The sequence below is a fragment of the Hirundo rustica genome, chromosome 16 (assembly GCF_015227805.2).
Source record: "Hirundo rustica isolate bHirRus1 chromosome 16, bHirRus1.pri.v3, whole genome shotgun sequence".
Taxonomy (NCBI): domain Eukaryota; kingdom Metazoa; phylum Chordata; class Aves; order Passeriformes; family Hirundinidae; genus Hirundo; species Hirundo rustica.
The window spans coordinates 6,846,581-6,861,244 of NC_053465.1; the positions used below are offsets into that span (position 1 = coordinate 6,846,581).

The 14,664-nt window shown below is 45.8% G+C and overlaps 1 protein-coding gene across 4 annotated transcripts in view; it reads left to right on the forward strand.

Moving 5' to 3' along the window:
* Window positions 1-14,157, forward strand: part of ZBTB46 (zinc finger and BTB domain containing 46) — a 50,608-nt gene extending 36,451 nt beyond the window's left edge. For 3 of the 4 annotated variants that reach the window (XM_040080008.2, XM_040080011.2, XM_040080009.2), the window contains 3 exons: window positions 613-785; window positions 1,941-1,992; window positions 2,083-5,468. In XM_040080008.2, coding sequence (XP_039935942.1) covers window positions 613-785; window positions 1,941-1,992; window positions 2,083-2,636 — 779 coding nt within the window. In that variant the 3' untranslated portion in view covers window positions 2,637-5,468. Of the gene's footprint in view, window positions 1-612; window positions 786-1,940; window positions 1,993-2,082; window positions 5,469-5,806; window positions 5,983-9,222 lie in introns of those variants that run through there. The other variant, XM_040080012.2, reaches the window with a different exon arrangement.
* Window positions 14,158-14,664: the final 507 nt, after the last annotated feature.

Sequence of the window (14,664 nt, forward strand, 5' to 3'; positions counted from 1 at the left end):
CCTTTTGAATTATGGGAGATTTTTAGACTGTAATGACTGTCAGGTATAATTGAACAGTTTTGTACAAATATTTGAACCTCCATCCTTGCTAAATATAGAGTGACAGGAATCCTTTTTTCCATCTTTTGTAAAGCACTTTGAGATCAAGTACTGACAGTCCGACTTTAAATAAAAAACCACGGACAGATGTCGAGATCTGAACCTGTGACATAAACTTCGAAGAAAGTTAGTGGCATGAAGTTTCCGTGTACATTCCTTAAAGGTGGAAGTTTGTGTTCAGAATGGTGCTTCTCCAAGAGAAATGCGGATATTTGTGCTGCATTGTGCTTCCTTCTTCCGACGGACTCTGTGGTGACCGAGCCCTGCGATGTCACTCCAGTACACACAGACATTTGGGTGGGGAGGCTGGTTTAAAAAAAAAAACAAAACCAAAAAACCAAACAACCCATCAACCAGAAAGACCAAAAGCCTGGCATCCCTGTCCTGCTGCATTCCCTCCCACTGCCAGAAGATGAGCTGCGAGTGCTGGGGCGCTGCCTTTGCGAGGCCGTTTTTAAAGCCACCAGCTGGTGCTGGTTCACGTGGGTGAGATTCGTTTCCTGTGTTCCCCAGGGCCTGGCACCAACTCGAATCCTTCAAGGGGTGAAAGTGATGGCAAAGTGGAAGCACCATCTCCCCCGCTGCCTTCAGCACACCTTGCCACTCAGAGCCCCCCCAGGATCTGCTCTTCTGGTGAAATGTCACCAGAAACTGGCATAAAAGGAGAGGTGCCTTCTTCAATCCAGGTAAGATTGGGGGGGAGGGGGAAATACAAAGAATTTGAAATGCAAAGGTGTCTGTTTGATCAAATCCTCCCCAGTTAGGAGAATTTCTAAGATCTAATACCTTATACTTTAATCTGTGAGCTTTTATAAAAAAAAATACAGGTTATTTTAAAACTAGATGTCTGATGAGGGTCAGGACTGGTGCTGTCCCAATTTTAGTCTTTCTGTCTTACCTCAACAGAACTTCTGTTCAAAAACCTCTGGGTTTTTTTTAAATATAAATGCCCTTTTTATTGTAAATCCCTTCATTTGCACAACATTGCACACTAGCATATAATAATGGCATGAGACCTCAGCTACCCCTTGCTCGCTTCTGGTGTTGGGCATTTGGGTTTCTTGTAACTATCTAAATTCAGACAGAAGTGGGCTGGCTCTCTCTATTACAGAAGTCAGAAGTTTGACCTAAAATCCATGGCTTTCTGCAGCATTTCCTATTCTTAATATTTTTGAATGATACTCTGTTAAACAAATGGGTGGAAAACACAGATTTTGCTTTGCAGTCCCCGTAGAGCCAAGTGAGCTGGTCTGCACAGACCTGCCGTGGCTGCAGCATGCCTCTGCCTCATACAGGGCTGCCATCTGCCACACGCTGGCATATCGCAAAGGATTTATAAAAAAAAAGATAAAGTCAGCTTTTATTTAGAATTTGGATCAGCAGTGCCAGAGGGCACTGCAGAAAGGGAGCTATGCAGAAGGTGTTTGTGTTCTACAGGCTCTTCTGTGTGGAAAGGAAAAGTACCTGTGGAGGGCTAAGGGAGAATTTTCCAGTTCTGTTATACCAACTAAAAATATTCTGGCCAGCATTTCCCACTGGCCTGAGTGGGAGCTACGGATGCCTAGTGAGATTGAAACTGAGTAGTTATCCAGGGCTTAAATGGGATGTTGATTACTGGCTTCAAAACACCGAACAATAAGGTGTTTTGGAGCCAGATAAAGGCCCAGTTCACTGCCCTGGTAGTGAAAGCTTTGTAAAGGCACTTTGAGTTGCCAGGTCAAACAGCTGAGCCTCCCTTAGAGAGGGGATGAAGGCAGCGACAGCGATGGAACTCAGAGCTCTGCTGCAGGACAAGTTCTTGTAAATCCCTGCCTTAACTTCCCTGTGCTTTTCCCTTGCAGGCCGCCTACGATGGATTGCTGGCACTTTGGCAGTTTGCTAACTGTGAATCAGGTAAGCAGAGAAAGAACTACATCTTTAAACTGTCGTTATTTTATACCAGAAGAGGCTGATCCATGCGTGCGTACCCACCGTTCTTTTCAGATTCCAGTCTCCCGAGATCTGAAGACGCGGACGTCGCCGCCGCCGGGACCTTGCTGGGTTCGGCCCTGGCCGAGAGGCTGAGCTGTGCCTTGTGCAGGAGGCTGTTCCCGTGTGCTGAGGAGCTGCAGGAGCACCTCCACGAGCACGCCTTCTCCATGCTCCTCCCGCTCGACGCGCTGGCCTGCCCCCGGCCCGGCCTCGCCCACGGCGCTGCTGCCGGCCAGCTCGGCCGCTTCCAGTGCTCCAGATGCCCCGCCAGCTTCACTCTGAAATCCAACATGGATCGGCACGAGAAGACCGTCCACTTCCGCCGTAAGAAGATGAGGTGTCCCAACTGTGCCAAGCTGTTCCGCGACAAGACAGACTTGAACCGGCACCTTCTGTCCGTGCACTCGGGCGAGCGCGCCTTTGTCTGTCTCTGCTGTGGGAAGGGCTTCGGCACCCAGAAGAACCTCAGTGGCCACGTGAAGATGTGTTACCTGGGCCCTGCCCGCCTGGCTGGGCTGGGGCTTTTGGACAGCGTAGGACCGAGCGAGGATCCTGAGGATGCGTAGCTGCTGTCGTCGTATCCAAGACGCTTCTTTGAACTGGGAAAAGCAAATTGTGCCATGGTTCTCAAATAAATGTTCCACAGGTGTAATTTCGTAGAGCAACTCCTCAAAGCGGATCGGTTGACCTTGTGCTGGTTCCAAATGCTGTGTCACTGCAGCCTTGATGCGATTTTTGTGCAAAGATAACTTTTGTGGGTCCATAAAACAGGCATTTTGGCTGTTTTATTGGTGTGCTCATTCTGTGTTGTGACACTACCTTCAACTGCTTTATCAGTAGATCTCAAAGTGCTTTATAAAAGAAATGGTGGTGTTTTCCTCCAATTCCTCAGGAAAATAACATCCCTCAGGTTGTCAAAAGTGCTAGCAATAGAATTAATATTAGAATTCAGTTCTGAGTTCTGCTCTAGTGCTCTGTCCATTAGACCATTTGGACATTCCAGGGGTTTTCACTGTGAACTTAGGAGCTGTGGAAGTGCTGGGTTGCTCTTTCTAAAGTGGTTTTCTGTGTCGTTCAAAATAGAAAAACATACTGCTTGTTCGTATTTCCAGTAGGGTATGTTACTTGGGCTTGAAAGTTGTTGCAAGGCTTGCATCTTTTACTGATACTGTGTTTCAGTTCTTTCAGGGCTTTTTTTAAAAAACATCCTGGAGTATGGCTGTGGCTTTCAGGGATTCTGTACATTTTTGTGAGTCCTTTGGTTTATATACTGTAATTGTTAGCCAGGCTGAATGTGGTGGTGTTGAAGCAGAGATTTGCACAGATTTAATTGTAACCTGGGGTGTGCATACAGAATCGGTAATGGCTGTTCCTGGTGGGTAGAAATCTGTAATTCCTGTTTCGTTCTATGAAATTCACTTACTTTTTAAAAAGATTATATATTTCTGTGTCTCTTGCTATATATTTACATACAAAACCAGATTATGGCAACTGTGAAATGAAAGTAGCATAATTAAGAGCAGTGCTTCCCAGCTGCTCTGTGTGCAGCACAGCTTGTCAGCATGTGGGGTTTCTTTCCTCGGTGTCAGACAGCTGAAGAGAAAAAAAACCCAACCTCTACAAATGTTCTCTAGAGTTCTTCAGGGAAGTTCTTTCTCATGATGCTGTTTCATCTCAGGGAGACAAAAAATGAGAAATACTTAGTTGTGCACAATGGACTTAGTGAGGAGCTTCTTCCCCAGCCCTTTCCTATGGAAAGGTGAATGAGAGAGTCCATCAGGTCCTGCTGCCCTTGGGCTGGTGCAGAAGGAACAGATATATCCTGGTGCAGCTCTGCTCCACCTGTTCCTGCAGGGAGTCGGAGCGTCAGGGAGGCGGCTCCATACCACGCCAGGGCTGGGAAGCTGGAGTTTCCCTGCTTGGCTTGGTTCTTACTCTTCATTTGAGCAGGCTGCAGTCAGAACTGGGGAGAAGTTCCTATGTAATCACTGTAGTACACTTTAATCATTTGGGTTTAAATGTTACGGGTTTTGCAAAGTCGGGTTCATTTTTTCCGCTCTTGTTCCCGTTGACATCTTTGGCATCGGAGATCTCGGCTGCCTGTGAATGTGTGTGGCTTTTAGAGTCAGCTTCCCCTGTGACAGATGTCAGAGTAATTGCCTCATTATTTATTTTGCTTTTAAATATATCAGCAAGTGAGAAAGGAGAAAGCTGAGCCAGAAAACAAAGTTGTAACCCAGTGAATCTTATCTGGAAATTTGGGAGCAGCAGGGAGAGACTTGTCTGACTTGGGAAAGTAAGATGCCAGCAAAAGCAATTTCAGCAAACTTTAAAAGGCTACATTACATAATAATAGTTCATGAGGTTTCATGTTTGCTCATTTTTCTTGTATTTTAGATTTTAATTCAACATGGAATTCTTTTTCTGTAGTCAGGTCAACGCTGTCTCTAATCAAGGTTCTAGTAGTATTTTCCTTGGCCTGTGCTTCAGAGTGCTTCCTGACTTCAGCACTGGGAATTTCCAGTGCTTCTCTTCAGGGTCAGGACTAGGGTTTTTAAACTGTTAGAACTGAGGGGTATAACAGAGCAGAGTTTTATTGGGTTTGTGTAGAGCAGGTGTTAGAAGCCGGATTTTACTGTTGGAAATGGCATGGGAAGCTGATGGGAGGTGTGAGTCTGACAGTTAAAATGCACCTTGCTATTTATAACCTTACATATTAAGAGGATTTAGCGGACAAGAATTCTTCTGAAGTTTGTGAATTCTTTCTAAAAACCCAAAGAATGTAGTATTTCAATGATTATTAACTAGATAACAGTTTACACAGTTGATTCAGAGCAGCTCCATCAGGCATCACTAGTGCTTTTCCTTCACTCTCAGGGATGTAGGAGCCTGTTTCCTTTAACAGCCTCAGTGAAATGAGTTACTTGAGATGATAATACCAAAGATTTTTTTCCCAAGCGTTATTATGTTGGTTTTAAAAACACACATTTCCATAAATATTTTAGTGGCATTAAGTACACAGATTTTTACTGTGTCACTGTTTCTATTTCCTTCTCCATTTCTTGGTGCTGTGTCCAGTAGCTCTTTACCCATGGTGCTGCTGTTTATCACCTTAATGATCATGTTAAAGGTGATTTCTTAGGACCTTAACGCTGGTATACTTAATGCTGCTCTATAAAATATTGTCATTTAGACAAAGGATGATGCTCATACCAAAGCTGCTATTTGTGCATTAAATAGATGTACCGTGGGTGCATTTATTTTACAGGACTGTGAAAATGTTAACACTGCACTGCACTTAATTTTCTGACTATGCTGCTGTTTTTGAGGTGTTCCCTTTTGTAGATACCAGAACTAAATATGTGGCTATTTGGTGCAAAAATAGTTTTCAATAAAACTATGGCTGCAAACAGTGTTCTGTGAGTATTTTTAAATACAGAAGCAGAAAATACTGGTTTTGAGTGATTTAAGCTGAATGCAGGCGTAAGGGATCTTGGAATCGGACAGAGTCAGGCACAGGCTGTTGGAAATCCATGGATGTGTTGGAAGCAGGTGGCTGGGGAGGAGCGTGCTGGGGGTGCAGGTCATGCACAATATAAGGATTAAAAACATGAAGATGGTTAAGGGATAAGAGTGTGATTTCACAGTGAACTGATTAAATAGTGAAACAGCCAACGAGGAGACTGTTTTGAGACGTCCTGAGATGAATCTGTGTGTTCTGCTCTCTCTCTTGCAGTCAACGAGTTCACAGTCATCAGGAAGAAGTTCAAGTGCCCGTACTGCAGCTTTTCTGCCATGCACCAGTGCATCCTGAAGCGCCACATGCGGTCCCACACGGGAGAGAGGCCCTATCCCTGCGAGATCTGCGGGAAGAAGTTCACCCGCCGGGAGCACATGAAGCGCCACACCTTGGTACGGGCAGTGTTCAGGGCAAAGAGAGCAGGAGCTGCACCTCATTTAAGTCTGGATTTTGTTTGCCACACCCAGGGCTCATCTGAAGGCTTCTCCTGTATCTTTTTTGCCCTGCCTTTCCAAGGCCTCGTGGCTTCCTCCTCCTCCTTGTTCATCCTCCTCCTGCTCTCCAAGCTCATCTAGAGGCTTTCCAAGGTTTTGGTTGGATGTCAGCAAGAAATTCTTCACGGAAAGGGTTGCTCAGCCCTGGCACAGGCTGCCCAGGACAATAGTGGAGTTTAACAAATGTGTAAATGTGGCTTTTGGGGACATGATTTACTGGTGGACTTGGCAGTGCTGGGGAACAATTGGACTTGATCTTAGGGGCCTTTCCCAATCTTAACAATTCTGTAATTCTATGACTTGGTGCAGAAAGCTTTAAAACACATTGCTCAGCAAGAATTTGAGTCAAAGCTGCTCTGGTCTGGCCATGCTTAATTATCAAAAATGCTGTTACACCTTATAATTACACTTCAGCTCTGGCTGTGAGGCTGGTGCTGGTGTCTGGCTCATCACAGCTTCTTCAGAAACAAAATTTTAAGCCAAACTTTTCTTATTTTACTTTTCAGGGTGGAAATGATTTGCCATCCTAAAAAGAATCTCAAAGCTTGGTTTAGAGGTGGTGTTGTGGCAGAGCCAGGTAGTTTCTAGGCAGTAATTCCAGCAGCAGGCCTGGCTCACCACCAACAATGCCCCAGGTCCCTCACCGGGATCCTGGAGCCCTGTGTGACATTTTTCCACAGTGCCCAAATCCCCATCATCTCCTTCCCTTCCTTTGCTGCTCCCATGTCTGCATGGATGGGTGCCCAACCATCTCCTTGGGCACTGCCTGCTCCCTGAGATGTCCCTTCCTTCTTTCCGTGGGGTGCTGGACCTCAGGAGGCGGATCCCAGCGTGAGCTCAGTCCTGCTGCAAGCACACAGGTTGTGAGATCTTTTACTGGTTTTGCAGCAGGGAGCACCTTGTTGTGCCAGCTGGTTGCCTCCAGCATTTTATTTCCGAGAACTTTCTCTTTCTAAAATCGTGTTTTCAAAAGTTTAAGATGTTGTCAGTGTATTTCCCCTTCCCTTCCTTGAAATACTGACATTTAATCAGACCATCATCTTTTTAATGGCACTGTCCAATACTGAGGAGCAAGTGCTGTTCCTGTGTTTAATACTAATTGGGCTGTAAAGGGAATAGGACTAATTTCTGTTCAGTTGCATCCAGGAGTATGGCTCACTTTGAACTGGCTGACTGACCTGTCAGCGTTGGAAAAGAGGGAGAGAGGTGATCAGCTTTTCAGCAGAAATGCAGCCTGCTCTAGTGGAAGGTGTCACTGCCCATGGCAGGGGGTCAGAACTGGATCAGCTTTAAGGTCCCTTCCAACCCAAACCATTCTGTGGTAATTACAAATTGGTTTAGTACCTGTTTTATGATTTCTTTTTATATGGCTCTTTTAGCCCTTATTCTGCACCCCTGACCACCTTCTGTTCTCCTATTCAGCTTTTGATGCCTGAAACTCATTCTTGTACGAGCTGAAAGTGAGTGATACCTATAGATCCTGCTGGATGACTCTGAGCAGCCCTGTCCAACTGCTTTAAAAAAAGTAATAAAATTTCATGCCTTTGTTGATGCAGTAGAAGAATATCGTGGGGACTGGCTCGGAGCAGGGGAACCTGCAGCCAGAGCATATCAGAGGCACTCCCAGGCTTTGAACACGGCTGGGACTGGTGCAACACAGAGCCTGAGCCAGTGTCCTGCAGCAGTGAGGGCTGAGGGGCTACAATGGGTCAATTTGTCCTCTTCCCAAAGAGCTTTAGCTCAGCTGAGTATTCTGGAGAGCAGGGTTGTGGAGAGTCAGGTGGTGAGAGCTGGTGATCCCATGGCTGAGGCAGGAGCAGGGAGCAGGCATCCAGACAGCTGATTTAAAATAAAAGGAAGGACTTTAATCAGCAAAAGCTTTCCCACAGGCTGTTGTGAGCATAAAAAGAAGAAACGAGTTAAAAAGGATTAGGGGCTGCTGATACATACCCGAGGCTCTGGTGGCTTCTGAGCTGCTCAGAACAACCCCAAACCACTGGCACTGGATCCTTGAGTGCTTCTGCACCACTGCCTGAAGTGTCTCCTGAGGATCAGTGCCAGACACAGAGCATCGAGTGCCTGTGCTGTCCCCGTGTGGTGTTAGTATATAAAAGAATAAAGGAAAAAAAAAAAATACATATTTATAATACATACTGGGCAGCCCTGAAGCAGTTAGGCAGTTGGGCTAGAAGATTGTCATGGGTCCCTTCAAACTAAACTTTTCTATATGTCTATATATAATCAATATGTATTTTACATGTAGATATGTATGTATAAGTGAACGTATCTGACGAGGCTCCTTGTGGTGGAGTTGGGGAGTTCTCACTGCTCTGGTTTCCTTTGAGAGGAGCAGGGAGATGGTTTGACAAACTCCTTGCCTTCCATGCAGGGCAAGAGTGACCAGAGGCAGATTTCACTTTTAATCTGGTGGTTTGTGCTTCTCAGTGTGTAATTCTGCTCATTGAATAGAGCAGTTTCACTCTGGAAGTGAATTCTTTTATCCTGCAGAGCATTTTCCTTGCTTCCTTTACTGCCACATATTCTGCAATAGCTTCATGCGCCCAGGATTCTTGCAGCATGAGTTATGGAAGAGAAACATTTTTGTCAAACTGAAGTAGTCAGAAATAAGGTGAGAGGTGCATTCAGATGCACTTTTTGGGAGACACAGGAGATATTCCAAGTGCTCCAGTTCTTGGTTCTAGACAGCAGTGGGATCAGAAGGGAGACCACTAAATCACCATGACATTAACACTGGTTTTATCAGGGTGGTTCTTCTCGGGTCTTCACAGAACCCGTGCTTGTGGCTTGTTTTTTTATTTCTTTTTAACATTTTCCTCTTGGTGGCGGGTGTGATACAACTATTGCACCCCAGAAAAACGGAAGGGAAAAGGAAGAAAAAAAATGATGATAAAACTTTGTCTCAGACTTAAGAGTGTGATGATGAACAGGCAGTCCCAAAGGATTTTCCATTGTGTGTCATCACTGCAGGGTCAAATTAATCGTGGTGGGTTTGAGTTCGTGGTGGAAGCCAGTTGTGATCTCAGGTAGCAGCTGTGGATTTGCCTTTGCGAGGACGCGGGAGCAGCTCTCGTTCCACCTCCATTGGCGCTCACCTCCGTGGTCTTTCCTCTTCTGCAGGTCCACAGCAAAGATAAAAAATACGTCTGCAAGGTTTGCAACCGGGTGTTCATGTCGGCGGCCAGCGTGGGGATCAAGCACGGCTCCCGGCGCCACGGCGTCTGTGCCGACTGCTCCGGCCGCGGCATCGCCGGGCACCTGGACCACAACGGGGGAGAGGGGTCCCCAGATGAGTGCTACCCCGGGGAGGGGCAGTACATGGAAGACCCGGATGACATCAAAGTGGAAGGAGACGAGGAGATGGGAGACGACGACGACATCAAGTGGAAGGACGACGTGGGGATGTCACAGGATGATGTGATTTTAGATGACGACAAAGATGTCGACTCCCCGCAGGAGCAGGACAACTCTGGGGAGAACGACAAGGATTTTACCTGGATTTCTTAGGGATTATTTTTTGTTTGGGGATTTTTTTTTTTGTTTGTTTGTTTGTTTCGCTCTGTTGTTTGTAGGGGGAGGGAGGGAGGGGAGGAAGGAGTATGTTGGAAAAACTAAGTAGCCTTGTTGTCGTCCATGTGTGCAAAATAACTCTTGTGTTTTCTAAACAAGTCCTTCTCTGTTCCACTCAGACACTGTCTTAGCAGGGTCGCGTCCAGCGGCACGACTGACTTCGCCTTCCCCCTTTTCCCTTTCCCTTTTCCCCCTGGGACCCCCTGCCCATGGCCACCCCTTGGGCCAAGCCAGCCAGGCTGCCCAAGAGGGAGGTGGAGTCTCTGCAGGTGTGAGGAGGCTGGTGGAGCATGACTCCTCCTCCCCTGCCCGCTCCAAACTGAGCACCGGGGAGGTCTTTGTGTCCAAAGCAGGTTTGTTGGTTGGTTGGGGTTTTTTTTTACACCTTGTCTGTGCTAAAATCCCAGCAGCAGTGGAATTTCAAGCTAAGGTTGTGAAAGCAGACGGATGGATGTGTTGGAGGGCTTCCCCTGATGATACAAGCCTTTTGCAAAGTTATTTAAAGAGTTTTAATTATTTTTTATGAAGCCAAATAGATCAAAAGGCAAGTCAGATTTTACAGCCTTACGAATTCTTCTCTTGGATTCTTAGCTTCCAAAAGAATCACTATCAGAGACAGATTGTGACTTTGCTTGGACCTACTGGCATCTTACCCATGTCCTGTCTTCCAGCCTTGGTCATCCACAGGCACTGAAACAAGTTTGTGCTTCTGGAGGCACCTTTTGCTCTAGAGGACACAGTTTTGTACCTGTCATTCTCCTCCACAAATATCTTCACTTTTCTCCCTTTGCTCAGCTGCCTTTTTCACAAATATATGCAAACTGTAGCAAAACCCAGGCATTTGGCCCAAGTGCAGGATGAGCTGGGAAAGGTGAGAAGCCGAGGTGAGGAGATCCCAGCAGGGTGGAATCTTGCTGCTCCCGTCCCATGGACTTCTGTGGGGCCAGGATTTCATCTGGGTACCTTGTTCTTCCTTGCCAGTCTCAACATTCTCGTTGATCATGGGTAGGACTGCTTAATTCATGACAGAAACCTTCAGCTTTAGTTGCACTGGTTCCATGTAAATTTTCCAATAAACCAGTTTTTCCTTAAATAAGAGCCAGGTTTCTCTCCCAGCGTCTCCTCAGACTCTGTGGGGCTGTTCCAGATAGTTGGATTCTCCCTGTTCATATCGGCCACTGTTGCCTTCTTCCAGCTACACCTAAATAACAACAGCAACAGCGTGTGTTGGAATTGTCTTATTCCTGAGAAACAGCTTGTTCTACCTTCATCTCTTTGCTTCTGGTGCTTTTTTAAATAAATAAATTTAAAAAAAAAAAAAAAAAAAAGCCGAAGACCTCACTGCATCCTTGCCATGGAGCAATTTTCTACGCTGTCTGTGACTGTGGTACCTTGAAACCTGCCACGAAAGACAACCCATTGCCAGAAGCCAAATGACTCAAGGTGCTATTTCCCTTCCTGCAGGCCTGGGGGTCCATGAGGAAAAACTCCACCCAGCGAAGGAATTAAGAGTATATTGTACACTAAACCCCCAAGGAATCTGCAAGGATTTAAGCCACTTGGTGCCAGGATTTTGTGGGGCGTGGTGGGAGCCTCGATCCTGGCACCTGCAGGAGCTGGGGTCTCTCTCCATTCCCTCCTTCCAGTTGCATCCTGGGTTTATGGCGCTCACTCCCTTTCTCTGCTCCTCGGTTCCTTGCTGACGTTCACCACCGCCTCTCTGCCTCCGGCGCCCCGGTTCACTTCCACTGGGAGCCTCCGGGCTCCTGCCCCATCGATCTGGGGGTGCTCAGTGATGTGGGAACTGGGGGGGTCTTTCCTAAAATCCTCTCTGTGACTCCCTGGCACTGCTGCTGCTGTCACCCCTTGGACTGGAGGAGTTAGTGGCACTTGTTTTAGGCGGTGAGCATGGAAAACTTTCTTAAATATGGGGAGAGCAGAGTGGGTCATGCAGGAACATTTTTCTTCACTTGTAAAAATCTCATTTTGCGTTTCAGCTTCTTTTCCTTCTCCTCCCTTATTTAAAAAGCTGTAAAACCCCACCCAGTACGTCACAAGGGGACCTTTATATACCTTCTCCCAGTGGTTTTGGGGGGTCCCAGAGTGAGGAGGGCTGCTCCCTTATCCCAGTTTTGGCCGCCCCAGAGTGTGGGCTCTGTATTTATTGTCATTTACCCTGTAAATGTGGAGGGATTAGGGGGTGCCTGAAGTCCTGAAAGTGCAGCCTCACCTGTTGCATGTAGACAAATACATACAGTACTTAAAGATTTATCTTTAGCCTTGCTTTTTATATGTAAAAAAATCTATTTAAAAGAGAATTTTAATGCCCAAACAGTTCAAACCCCTGGGTTTGTGTCACATTCCGATGGCCCATCCCCTCCGATGCTGGTGTGTGCATCCACCTTCTGAAGGGGAGCAGGTGTGGGCCAAGCCCTTCTCTTCCTCCCTGCCCTTGGGTGACTCAGTTTTGTCATCAGAATTGCAGAGTGCTGAGCTTTCTTCGCAATTCCTTTGGAAGTATTTTATCCTTTCCATATTTTTATTAAAGGTGGGCAGAGAGCCAGGTAGCCCTCAGGTGCATTTCCAAATTGTGTCACTTTGAGGCTCTTTGAACTGAGGATGCAAAAATTAAAGCAAAAAGAAAAAGGGAGAGAAAAATGGAAAATGCTCATAAAAACTAACATTTCCCATGTCGTAACCTTGCACGTGCTTCTGTCCCAGTAACACACACCATGTACCAAATAAAACCCTTCTAACACCTGCTGTCTACTGCAGTGCTTTGTTCTGATGGAGGTGTGCAGAGTTGGAAATGCAGGGATTCATCTTTAACCTTCCATGCTCCGACTTGGGCTTGGGAAAAAAAAAAAAACAAAAAAACCCCAGGAATTTGGGCGTGTTTTTTATGCTGAAACTTTATAAACTTCATCAGTCACTCCGGGTGATCGCATCCCTCCAGCTTCTCTCCGGGGTCTCTCGGATATACTGCCTATGCAAACTTCTGCTCTTGGAGATTTAAACAAAACCCCACTAATTCTGCCTGTTCTGCATCTTGTCTTTGTATTTCCCTTCAGGGCTTTGTATACTTCACTGAGGTTCCCTTTTTTTAATTTTTTCTAAATATATATATATATGTGTGTGTATATATATACAGACTTAGCTCCAAAACAATAACACCTTAGAGGTAAAATATGGATATACTCCGTCTTGAGAACTTGCAACTCGTTTTTTTTTTAAAAGAGTTACATGTAAAATTTGTACATGTAAATGTTCCTCCTTGAATTCCTTGATTACCCCTCACTTTTTTTTTATTTTAAATCTGAGTGCCAGGAGTAGAGAGCGGAATGGGGCAGAGGGCATCGTCCTGTCTGTGCCCTCCGGAAAACATCCCAGGGATCCGTGGACTTGGAGAACATCTTAAAGGATGGAGACAAGCGAGGTCCTTGTGTTGATTCGGGATTTCCAGAAATAGTCTTGAAATCGCGAATTCCCCAGTTTTGTGGTTTGTGAGGTCACCCCAAAGCCTCACAGCTGCGGAGCGGCTTTGCGGGGAGGCGCAGGGGGACTTCTCTAGTGAAGGTTTGCAAAGTGATTGTCCTTCCCCTTTTATTTCTTTTTTTTTTTTTTTTCTTTCTTTCTTTCTTTAATCAAAAATCTGGTTTTTAGACAACAAAACGAGTCACTTTTGTCCGGAAGGAAACCCACTCCAGCGTTACTTCCCCTTTTGTTTCCTCTCCCCACTCCTGCCTTTAAACACTCCACTTCCCTGAAGCAAAACTGTGGCTTTGGGGTGGGTGCTGCCTTTTGGGACTGTCCCTGAGCACCCCCTCCTAAAGCTCCCCCTTTTGCACATCACCCTCGAGGAAAGAAACTCCATGAAAACAATGCAAAAACTGGAATTTTTTGCAATATTCTGAGAGATAATCTAATTTTCACTCATTCTGTGACACGTGCGACTCCTACGAAAGCCATAATTAATGGTTCCTTTGATTTTGTAGATCCTGAGTCGTGTTTTGAATTTCAGCCTTTTTTTTTTTAAGTCCCCCCTAGTCAGAGTGCTGTGTGTATGCTTTCATATATATTTATTTTTCAACGTGCTTTAAACCTGTCTACAAAAATAAAGCTGAACAAACACAAAAAGGACGGTGTTTGAAGATTGTTGATTTTTTTTTTTTTTTTTTGCTGGGAATATTCTATATTATACTGACTTTATATTAATTATTATAAACCTGTGTTTGTACTGAAGATGTGTTTAATATTTTGGGGAGGTTGAGGAGATTTCGTAACCAGAAGTCAGTGGGAGAAGAGCTGTGTTGTACTGATTTTCTGTCGATGTAGTTCAGGTAAATCTGATTTTATTTTCTAGTTGCTGCCCAGTTCCTCGCCTGCCGGGGGCTTCCCCTCGGATAGAACCTTTGTGATGGGATTTAGCTTAGACATACTGCAAAAATCAATCAGTTTCAATAAATTGGGAAATTGCTGCTACAATTTTGTCTGCTTTTTCTTTCTTTAAATGCGTTATTATTATCATTTTCCTCCTTGCCCTGTGTGGAAGGATGGGGCAAGCAGGGAGCACTGCTCACCCCCAGGCTGGGGTGCTGCTGCCTTCCCCTTCCCCATTCCGAAGAGGCACCTCATTCCCTCCCTCCCTGCTGCCTGTTGGTGGAATTTCCTTATTTTTTGGGCACTACCTGCCATTAAAGTAACTCCCAGGAGGATGCACGGGGTGATGACATCCCTGGGGGATGTGGGCTGCAGGATGGGGGTGACAGCTGTGGGCGCTGGGGGTGCCAAGGGGCCCAAGGTGCCCACCCTGCCTGTCTTAACTGTAACTAAAGAACAGGAGTCATTAAAAAAAAAAAAAATCCAAACATTTATTTTATTTTTTTTTTTCTTTTGGATCTGATACATCACATCCCCGGAGGGGACAAGTGGGGGCACAGCACCAGCCTGACCCATGGGGCCAAAGCAGTGTCCGACCCCCTGCAAGGGGGC